Source organism: Polyodon spathula, chromosome 2 (genome assembly GCF_017654505.1).
Source record: "Polyodon spathula isolate WHYD16114869_AA chromosome 2, ASM1765450v1, whole genome shotgun sequence".
Taxonomy (NCBI): domain Eukaryota; kingdom Metazoa; phylum Chordata; class Actinopteri; order Acipenseriformes; family Polyodontidae; genus Polyodon; species Polyodon spathula.
Genome location: NC_054535.1, coordinates 83569948 through 83582191, shown reverse-complemented (window position 1 = coordinate 83582191; position 12244 = coordinate 83569948). Strand labels below are relative to the sequence as shown.

Here is a 12244-nt window from a genome sequence, read left to right as displayed (position 1 = left end):
TCACATAGTTTTTTTTTTTTTTTTAAATCATTTCTCAGTCCTAACATTCTAGGCGAAAACTTTTGGCCATAGCTGTACTCTCTATAACCATTTCAGGTACTGGTTAAGAAGTATGTGCCTTGTGTCCTGTAAAACCCTGCAAGTGACAATTACCTTATTTTTGCTGTCACTCTCTAGATTTTAACTTGGTTATGAACTATGAAGATATCCACATTGTTTCTAACTAGACATCCAGTACTGGGAAATTCCTGTTACAAAATTGATTCGAGTGGGTCTAAAAAGGAAACGTCATTGTGGTGTATATATTTCTAATGTCATTTAGAATTTTACACAGTGAGTTCAGGATATTGTCAAATCCCCTGTTAATACATAACTTCAGAGATTCACAGATATAAGTTCAAACAAACAGACAAGTGTTTTTGGCTATTTCCTTTATCAATATATCATTGTGATGTACGTACTAGCAGAAACGTATGCCTGCCTGTCTGCTGTCTAGAAGTTCATTAATAGAGCACTCACTAGTGTCCAAAAGAGGTAAATAGTAAAGAGTGCAACGGTCAGTGCTATTAATCCAACAGCCTCCAGCCTGCTGCTAAAGTGCAGATGGTCCACAGCTCCACGCAAACACAGCCAGCCAGAGATTGTAGCCAGGGGAGTTATGAAGAAAAAGCACACCATGTCTCCAAACAGCGTCCGCTTCTCATGAGGAGGGCCTGGATTTTTTAACCACTGAAAAATACAAACAAGTGATATCAAAACATAATCTTTCTGCATGGTTCCTGTACTGAGATAGGAGAAATACATGGTTTCTTCTTATTATCTATTATTATTCCACTATAATGAAGAGTTTAATGCTACCATACTCTGATACACATATTGTAATGAGCATATGGCATGCTCACTGTTATAAAAGAATATCAGCTTCTAATATATTTTACACAGATGAGCTTCATCAATAACATGAACTTATTAGTGCTAACTGAAGTCTCACAACCTGCTCATTAGTGATCTTTGTGCCCCATAATGGATCTGCATATAATGGCTATATGAAGTTGAATAAAAAAGTAGATGACCATATATAATCTTTTAGTCGTTTAACTCTTTCATGGCTAATGCAAAAACAGCACTAAATCAGGGAGCATGTCTGGGTGATGTACCAACAACCTTTTCTATTGTACTTTATCAATGTGAAAAAAATACTGTTTATAAGTCTCTCTATAGACACAATGACCCACAATTATGGCGACACTTGCAATATTTTAGAATGCCAGGACTCATGTGGTCTGTTTTATTTGCTAATTTGTTGGCATTCATTTTTATTTTATTTCATATACAATTAGAATATATGTATGCCCTTGCTGTGTATAATTGTCTGGACTCTAGACTGCTGACCTTGTTCAACAGACTGACAAACCCTGTGAGTCTGATGTTTTGTACTTGAAATTAACAAGTTACTTATTAAAATCAAGACATAGAAAAATACAGCTTTTTGATTTGCTTCTAGTTTTAGATTTACATTCCCTTACATTTTAGTGTCGTCCTTTTAAGATATTCCTTCTGCCCTATAAAATCCAGAAAATGAATCTGTACTTCTGTTAAGTATGAGATATGAATCTTACATAACACCTGACGTGAAAGTCAATCAATATGTGATTCAATTAAGATCTTGTCATCTTCCAACTGATGTTTGGAAGATGCGTGCATGTATGTACAGTACTTCTGAGGCAGAAGCAGGTCTGAATAAAAGATAAGGTCAATTGTATAGTTAATGGCTGCTGCAGAAAATAATAATGAAATTAAAAATCATTGCGCTGGGACAAATATTTGAAAAAAAAAACACTACTTGAAACGAATGAACAAAAATGAACATGCTTTTATTTAATTCCTATAACAGTGTTTCACTCCTTTCTTTAAAGGATCGTTTGATGTGGGTTTATTTAATTCCTATTTTTTTTTTGTTACAGTAATTTAGTACTCCAGCTAAATCAATGAAAATATCCAGGCAAGGAAAACCCCTTTTTTTTTTAATATCACTGTTCAAAACACATTTCAAAAACTGCTGCACCTGACTGGAACCTGTCACTGAGACGATCCATGTGGCTTATAAATTAAAGTACTTTATTAATGTGGCAAAATGTTCTGTGTGAGAAAGGCATCCATAGGCATCCGAGAGGCAGTGACGGCAGCAGCTGCAAACACCTGTTCATCCTGGCTGCAGCTGAGGCCTGCTCCAGCATGGAAGATGACTGAAATCCAACTTTGCACCATGTGGAAAGACAGATTGTTGAACAATTTGCTCCTATATTCATATTATTTTTCTTAGTTTTATATTCATGAAGCTTATCTAGACTGTAGTTAAAGAAGCCAATTGCTGTCGTGTGAATATCAAACTGTTTTTTTTTTTTTTTTACTCATACAAATATTTCACAAAGTCTTTTTCTAATGTCAAAGCGTTATGAAATATACCATAAGGTTCACTTTCTTAGGAGGATGAAAAAACCTGCTTGGGGTTTTCTAAAAGATGAGTAGCTCTAGAGTCGATTTCTTCAATGGAAAAACTGCAGCACACTGTACTGCACCAGCAAATGCTGTCACTGATGATTAAACACTTCACTTTAACTTGAGGCCCTGCTATGCCAAATGGAAAATTATTTGTGTACTAGGCTGTCTTCAGCAAAATACTGAAGCTTACACCAGGTTTAACTTATCATATTCTGTTAACATAAGAGCTAGATTACAAATAAAACAAAGCTAAATATATTGATGCTAATAGTGAATTGTTGGAGTATATTTTACCCATCTCATAACCATTTTTTTCATGCACATGTATTATCATCGGGGGTCCCGCAGAAACCCACTGCCTTTCAGTCACAGCAGGGAAGAAATCAATCCAGTGCTATCATATTAACCATTCTTCCCTCACGCTGTATCGCCACATGTGAGGCATAACACAGCACTGTACAGAAAATCAGTTCCAAAAACAGGCTTTTGGTTTCATTTCTTATTGTGCGCAAAAACAAATGGCTCATGCTCAACCACGCAACACTGAGCTTTTATAATTATTGTTTTCTCGCATGACATATTTTGAGCAGATTAATACTTGAAAAGTCCTTGGATTATGTTCTCTTGCGAGCACAGAAAATAATTCCACGCCATGAACACTGAAGCACTATGTCAAGATCTCATTACAATGCATGAATTCATCCATAAACCTTTCAAATGAATCATACAGGGCTTGTATAACCCAGAGTATTTTGTAGTCCTCCATATCTTTTCATGGAATCTAATAAAAGTACTTGAATTCACAATTAAATCCATTGCTTTATCAGAATACATTCTCCCCAAAAAGGTCAATTTAATGGCCAATTGTCATGAAAAGTTGCTTTTGTGTTAATTCAGTAATTATGCAACATTCAGATATCTTACTGGTTAACTTAGCTAGCTTTGGCTGGATATCATGGCTTATCCCCTGGCCAAATAAAAATAAGCTAAGATGCAAGTTTAAAATAGGTACTGCAAGGCAGGCTTCTGTAGAAATATTGCTAAGCCCCTAGACTGCTGAGGGGTACATGAGCAGAGGGATGGCTTGTTATACCAGCAACAAGTGCACTGGCAAATACAGACAAGCACATCAGTAACACAATGTCAACAGTAAAGTGACAAAAATGACAGTATCAAGCTCTGGCCAAGGAGGTGACACTGACATGAATGAACTCATAATTAGCACAAAACAATCAACACAAAGAAACTAATAAATCCACAATTTTCAAAAGCAAAGAGAATAGATGGTCAAATAAGTGCTTATAATAACAGGCTGCAAAAAGAAAATATTATTTTTAACATATTTTGAAGGCAGTTCAAAACGTGCCTCTCTTTTTCATAAAGGACTGAAGCAGATTTAATGGTACAAAACTAGGAAAAGACGGAAAAAATATGTCTAAGTATGTCTATACATGAGTTTATCTTGTACTTGCACTTAACTGCTTCAGACTTTGCTGTATTCTACTACTACTCTTATTCATAATTATATTTTCTGTATCTAGTACTTGATTTTACTCTTAAAGGTAACCGTATTCATGTTTTGTTTTATGTTTTTTTGGAATTGCTCTTATTTGAGATCATTCTTATCCATGTATTGTACTTGCTCTTAATGGAATTGACTCTTATAACCAAATATTCTTAAGTTTAACTGCTCTTAGTCTTAATAGCTCTTCCATTTGAATTTGATCTTATTTGCTACTCATTTTATTATATTTTATAACTTCTCTTAACTGTAATCTGATATTTTGTATTGTGATACCTTGTAACAACTGTAAGTCGCCCTGGATAAGGAAGCCTGCTAATAAATAAATAAATAAATAAATAAATAAATAATAACAACAACAACATTTGAAAATGTTTCTGTATTACTACATTTATATTCATACAGAAATTATGTTGCTTCCACAAGCATTTTTCCCCTCAGTGCATCATCATCAGGCATATCTTATACTTGATACCTGTGAAGTACAGAGTACTGTTCAGGATGCATCACACTATATAGGCCGTCTACAATTTACAGTTTGGGTTGTTTGCAGAAAAATCAATGCACATTTATTTTTTAAAATAATACTACGAAAACCCACAGCACCTGAAAAAACACAATCCACTCAAACCTTCCCATTCTCACGGTGTTCAAGTCAGTCAGGCCGTGTGGGTTTAGTGAGCTTGTTCAGAGGCAGCTGAGGTGATTAAGATGAGACTCTGTCTGTCTGCTCCACTGTGTCTGTCAGCCCCATGTTGTTTTCCTTTCATTAAATCATCCTTTCTGTGTTTCCCTTTTTAGAAACTTAGTTCATCCATTTCCCACATAAGATCCAAAAAAATTAGTAATACTGTAATAGCCTGTGATTAAAAAAACGCTCTGTGACACCACACTGGTAAAGGTCACTGATAGTAACCCTGCATTGACTTCAATATTTCCAGAATTCTGACACACTACCAGAAATTGCAAGATCCACTGATTATAAAAGATAAATATCTCATCACACTGCAGTGAGGAAGATTAAAACTTGAATGTTGACATGCTTGTCTTGATAGTTTTACCTAACGAGGTAGTAGATGTCTGGGACTTTGTTAGTCTATCAAATATGCTACCGTGATGTCATCACCATGTATCAAAGCATTTTACTTCAAAGGAAATATTTCAGTGCAAAACTGCCTCACAACCTCATTGAATGCAGAACCCCAAAAATGAAATTTATAATATATTTAACATAAATAATATACTTAACAAATTTCTTTATATATATATATGTGTGTGTGTGTGTGTGTGTGTGTGTGTGTGTGTGTGTGTGTTGAATGATACAAAAAGTTATGAAAAGGACACAAAAAAGCTTTTCATTTGCAAGTTTAGCATAATTGCAGGCAAGGTTTCTTAGTCTGTTTGATTCTGTGAAAGAGATTGTTTTGAGCCTGAAAGCAAATATTTCATTTGATGTACAAAAAAAACAAAAACAAAAAAGAAACCCAAAAGGTTAATTTCACAGCATCCAAATCAAACACCAGCCAGTCACTCTCTGGGCACTAGTTCACTCTGTCCACAGAGGCAAGCTGTTACTTTTAAACTTGCCCAATTATGATGAGCTCCTGAAACAGATGCCGCATTCCATTTGTGCAGTGAGAATCTGTGCTGCCAGTATAGCGCTCCCTGTCCCAGCTCCATTGCTGCCTCTAGCATGTTGTGATTTCAATGTCACTTCACATCACAAATTCCTAATCATTCAACTGATGTCAAAGAGAGCTGTAACAACTTCAGGGGCTGTGCCAACTTCAGCTCAAAGTAGTTTCAAATCTGTAATCACCCTGTTTTCATACCCATACAGTTCAATTTGATATACATCTCCATCTTATTTGACTAAAATCGTTCTCCCACTGGGCACTCTATTTGTTGCTAACTGAAAGTCAAAAACTCTATCTTTTTACAACCATGGAAGGTTAATCCAATGTAGCATGATTAGACCATTATCAGAGATCCTAGTTTATTTGTTTAGAATAAGTTTCTTGGAAATTGAGTGTAGCTGACATTGTATAGACAAAGGCTTCCAGGAAAAAAAGGAATTCCAGACCAGCTCCACCCTGGAGAAAATGCTGGCAGTGGAGAGGTCTGGCTGACTACAAATTAATTTTCTATGTGAATGAGCAGACAATTAGTAAGCATGATTAATCCTAGATATTAACATGTGATTTTGCCCCAAGAGTAAAATGTATTTAAAGGAAAGGCTCAAATAAAGATCTTGATTTGTATCAGATTTCATTTTAAAACTTTGCAATAATGACTTAAATAGGCCTCCCTCAGATACATTACTTATAATGATAGCAATACATAGCCATTTTCACTGTCTACCTAATTAACATTTTTAATGCGTGTGAAATCTTTTGTTGTTAACCTATTGAAAGGGTTATTGATTATTATTAGATGAAGGCTGGTTTAAAGGAGCACTTGCCAAGGTTTTAAAATCAATTTTCTTTGCACTAGCAATATTATCATGGTTCCCACAGTTTTTTTTTTTGTTGTTTTTTAATTTGTATTTTATATAGCATATTGGGTATTTCAAAGACAGCAGGAAACTGCTGTTGCCTCCTGTTACCTCACTTTGCATGTGCTGTAGTTCAAACTCACACCACTGGTCTAGCTGCAATGAGACCATGTGACCTACTAGGAAGGCACCAGGATGTAGCTGTTTTTCTTTAGTATGGTATTATAAATATTAACATATCTTGGATTAACATAAAAACCTAAAGATTTGCAACACAATACAAGAGGGACCAGTAATAATGCATATATAGCTAATAAAATAAATGTTGGCAATCTTTTGAGACAACTTGAATATTTTCCCCTCTCCCTCTTTATGGAAGTACATAAAACACCATAAGCAAGACAGAACTGGCAACCCTTTTGCTCACCTCTATCAACGGCCTGGGTTTGCGCTCCACTGCAAACTTGAAGTGGCAGAGCTCGCAGAAGTTGGTGTTGGAGGCGGAGAGCCAGTGCTCCAGGCAGCTCCGGTGGATGGTCCCCAGTGTTCCTGTACACTCGCAGGGGGACAGCAAGTCTTCCTGGCTGCTGCCTTCGTGGCAGATACGGCACATAGGCCTGTCATTGAAGGGGCTGAAACACCACAGACAAACACAAAAAGAGAGTCCTGTTATGTGGTCGATTCTCAAGGACACCATCACAATCGTCCAATCAGATTGCTCAGTTGAAGTGGATTCTGTCATGATACACTACTGCTTTTAATTTCAGTAGTGTATGAAATGGAACTTCACTGAAAAAGAAACAATCACTATGGCAACCATGGAGCCACAGAAGAGAACAAAGTAAAAAAACAAATATGTCTACATTTATTCAAATATCCAAGAATGAAAAGCAAATCAATGAGAATAAAAACATATTATAAAGGTAAATTATGTCTCTATAACATACCCTACCCCAGTGTACTCATTGGTTAGAAAGGTTGTGATGGTGTTCCTTTCCTTGTACGCTAAACAAATTATCGCTTAATTATTCTAAAACAGCCAGGGGGTTGGTGTTTTGGGGAACTCTTTGTTTTAATAATTTATAATTTGCACTTGTTGTGTTCCACCATCATTATTAAAGCTTATGCACAATTTTAGATAATACATAATCAATTCACAAGTTATAATAGCCACAAACACCCAGTCATATAGAAACACAGAAAAACAGTATGTTAGCTGCAAGCCTATGTACATATAAATGTATTACATTGCTATTACACATACCACAATACACATCCATCATTAACATCATACATACTTGATTCTACACATGCAAATATAAAATCTAAAAATATTATGAAAACCCCACAGCTGTTTATTTATTTATTTTTTTTGGTGTCTATATCAGCAGACCACAAGTCCTGTTCTTGTAGCCTACTATTTCCTTATTACTCTCCATCGAACCACTGATAGAACTGAAAAAAACCCAATAATTATATATATATATATATATATATATATATATATATATATATATATATATATATATATATATATATATATATATATTATATTTATGTTGGTACTTGGTCAGCTTCTTCTGAAGAATTGGCATCCTTGATAATACAACTGAAGTGAAAATGCTGGCCTTATATTGCAAAGTTGCAAACCACAGTTATTCTGATGCACTTAAATTCAGGATATTCAGAAATATTTAAAAAAATTAAAAACAATCAAACAAAAAAAAACATCCAGGGTACAAACCATAATAGATGTCTGTATCCAAGCAACAGTGTCTCCTAAAGCAACTAACTGTCTCACGCTTCAAGAAAGCTTTGTTTTCTTTTTTTTTTTTTTTTTTTTTTTTACATTTAAATTCTACAACATGGTTACAAGACTCTACATAGTTTTTAATAGAGGGTTCATAATAGCTGCACCAAACTGACTGTCCAAAATAATTTGTTTCTATGCAGCTAGACATTCGAAACACTAGCTGAATCACTCTGTCTAGAAATGTAAATTGTACTGTATGAATGTTGTGACCTTTGTAAAGGTGTCTGATTTGATGGTTTGACATAAAAACTGGAACATTGGCTTAAAACAACCAGTTTAATAATTTACTAGAAGAACGGAAAAAACAGATTTTGAGTGTAATGCAAAATAAACCCACTTAAACTAATAGTATAATTTTAACTTAAACATAACAACATTATCAGTCCCTTATCATTTTTCTCTTTTGGTTATCCAAAGTAGCACAGCAGTGGGTGGATCAGGGGGGTCCTAATACCTCTATCACAGAAGCTGAAAAGGGACAATAAAACCTCTACTTGACTTTGCTAAGGACATAGGGCACTTGCTGGACCTTAATGCTGTAGGTTAATGGCATATGATGAGACTGACATAACCCTTCGCTAAACTCATCTGGCTCTAGTTCATGTTGTGTCTAGTCCCAGAATTCTTAACTCTTTGGTTAAAGATGTCCCAGCTTCATGCGCCCTGCCACCTTAACATCTGATGATGAATAAAGTTCATGCCCTGACAGAAAATCAGAAGTGGTTTCCACTTTTCCTGACATCAAAGACTAACGGCTGATTTTACAGACTCTTATTACTAGACTTGTACTGTCAAGTCTTACATTAGGTAAGGTAGCCCAAGATTAGTGCTAATCAGGGTCTGTAAAACCAGCTGTAAAAATAATCTTTGCACTACATGCAAAACTGGATCTACAGCCAAAAAATGCTACATAGGCAGGAAGCTGTGGGGAAAAATGAACAGATTAACAGTATCAATGTTAACCTGCTAGGCATAGATTGTGTTTGATACAGAAATTGACCGATTTAAGATGGAATGCCCTGTTAGCGGGAAAGAAAACGTGTTTTATGAAATGAAAAAATGATAAATAAAACTTTGAAAACATTGAAAATTCCATACAAGAGCCAAATGCCTGAACTTCCACTAAAAAGTGTGTGTAGTGGCAATGCTGTACTTTTGTAAATTTTTTAACTGAAGCAATGAAAGAAAGAATACTAGGAAAGCTAAAAATGGAATCAGGATCACATCACTGCCCTAAAAATGCTAAACAGCAAGTTGTTAAGGTCAAGTGATCAGACAGCACTGTCAGTAGTTTCATTATTAGTGTTGTCACTTGAAATGCCGTGTTGCCTTACTGTGAAACTACTGGCAAGTGGATCCAGTCCCTTACTTCACTGTTATGAGCAGGTCAGGAGACAAACCTTTGAGTCAAAGTGATCCTCTCATTCAAAATATAGTAGTTGATTTAACCCTCTCTCTTCCCTGACCTTGTAGCTGAACTTTGACATGACCAGAAAGTAACCCATCATGACAGCTTTCAGCAGCCTGTATAAACAGCATGCCGTGAAAACTCCTGACAGCTAACAAAGCAGCCCACAATGAAACCCAGTGACAGCCCTGTGCTGTGCAGCTGCTGTGATTTCCAAAGCCTTCTTTTGTCACAGCAGTTTCTGAGGGGGGTGGGGCTTTACACTTTGATCTATAGAACAACCTTATCCTTTACAAAGGCTTCCCTCATGCATATTAATTTAATAGATCAAATTAGACATTGCTTTTCTAAATTCTATCCAGTAAGCTGGAGCTCAAAATGTAATCATGGTAAATTGCTGTAAATTACACAAGACTTCAACCCTGCACCTCCAGGAGAATAAAAAAAATTATATATATAAATATATATATATATATATATATATATATGCCGATAGATTTTTTTGCCACACACACTGCACTGCTATGGCTATAGATATCTTTTACAGTGTTTATGCATTCGCTTCCTACATTATTAAGCTAGTTACCATTTTTATCCCTGTTTGTACCATCAGAATATATCTCAGTGAAATATTTTTGATAGCTCTTTAAGTTCTTACCTGCAAACTTTTGCCTGATTTCAGTTTAGATTGTATTGTACTTAGTTTGTTCTAGGGAAACTGTAGAAACACTAACCACTGAGAGTTTAATACAATTTTGTTGAATAATATATGTATATTATTATATTAATTATTATTATTATTATAATATATAATAATATAATAATATAATAATGGCAACTATACCGTTTGAGGGGTAAAATTCATCTTTAATGGTGATGAGAAGTTGGTTAATTTTTTTTTTTTCTGTTACAAATCCTCAACCGATTTAGAATGTGGAACATGGACTCTAACATGTTTACACCCTTTACGAGAGGATTAAGTGAGTGTCTTTAAGTGCTTCCGAAGTTCAAGACACACGAAACTGATATATAACAAGTTCAAGTTCTGTTCCTGATATCGAGTTCCTGCCTACTGCATTTCTATATGAACGGATGACACCACTCTCCATCTTCCTTCCCCAACTTGCATATCAGGCCTAGACAGAGACACCATGCCTCAGAGTCTCCTGTCTCAATAGAGTGGTTTTAGCCCTCCCTTCACCAGCCTACCCCCCAACTCCACCCCCACCCCCCCAACCTCATACCTTTGTGTAGCGAGAGTCCTGACTACTGTTGACAGCAGCTGTCCGTCCTTGGCCGAAACTTGCATTACATACTGCGGCTGTCCATTTACAAGGCTGGTAGACTCAACGATAGCCTTTCCTGGAGGGGCTGAGTCTATGCAGTCTGGCAGGACCTCAGGCAGATGACTGCAGCGGCTGGTTGTCATGGCAGCAGACAGCAATTACTCAGCTGAAGCCTCACACATTCATATAGTGTTGCCCATCTGAAAAGACAAACACACGCATTATATATATTTTCTGTCTGTGCACAATGTGTATACCCAGTAGGTTAACTAGTTTAAATGGCTTAGTTTCTAACAAGAAAAACAGCCTAGTATTTTTCTTTAACATTCACATCTTAAAATAATACAAAATAAACTGTTATAAGTTCATTTATAACCATTGAATTACTACATTGTTATAAAGTGTTCCCCTTTTACTACAAAATCAAAAGGCAACTGCAATAAAAACCAAATACACTATCAAATACAAAATTGCATTGTTCAAAAAAATGATGTAAAATTGTATTGTTTAAAAGATCTGTAACATGTTTAAGATGTTGCTCATGAAGACATTTGACGCATGACTGGTTTATTACTTTGCAATAATAGATGTGTGAACTAGTGTCAGAGATGTACTTTTAGGTATGTGTGAAAATACAGTGTCTTACACCTGGAGTCAAATATAGTAGCTTTCCTGTTTTCTTCCTGTTACAGGGTCATGACAAAAATATTTAAATGAAAACAGGCTTTTTCCTCAGTCACAATCTCTAATGCTATAATTAGGGCACCGCTTTACTTTATCAGCTAAATCTACATTTAAAAGGATGTAAACAAGCTGCACAGTCAAGCAGGCACTTTCTAGTAATAAAATGGAGCAGGAAGGCAAAATTAGCTGGGAATGAAGCACAGCCTTCTCTGTTAATGTTTCATTTAAGATACAAATAAAAAGAAACCACAAGGCTTTTAACCCTATTAACAATATCCTAATGGTTTAAGTGCATAATTCATTTACAATGAGACCTCCTTTATTCAAAAGCAAGTAGCTTCAAATGTAATTTTCGGTACAGTATTTCTTCTACCTTTCCCTTGTCTTTTTATAATATTTGCACTCCTTGAGAGCGGTTCTGGGTTCTGTTTTTCCAGTGATTATCGCCTTTTCTTTATGTCTCTCTTTACCTGGCTTTGAACTTGTCTGGAGAATTCTAACTGTCTAGAAGTGAACAGTCTTCCTCCTCCCGTTC

At 35.7% G+C, this 12244-nt stretch overlaps 1 protein-coding gene across 1 annotated transcript in view; it reads right to left on the bottom strand.

Moving 5' to 3' along the window:
• The window catches only part of LOC121302368 (E3 ubiquitin-protein ligase MARCHF3-like), a 40027-nt gene that overhangs the window by 3719 nt on the left and 24064 nt on the right, over positions 1 to 12244 (bottom strand). The window contains exons 2-4 of the mRNA XM_041232300.1: positions 10984 to 11225; positions 6946 to 7150; positions 520 to 729 (exon numbers count right to left, since the gene is read on the bottom strand). Of these exons, the coding sequence (XP_041088234.1) occupies positions 520 to 729; positions 6946 to 7150; positions 10984 to 11168 (600 nt within the window). The 5' untranslated portion in view covers positions 11169 to 11225. The remainder of the gene's footprint in view (positions 1 to 519; positions 730 to 6945; positions 7151 to 10983; positions 11226 to 12244) is intronic.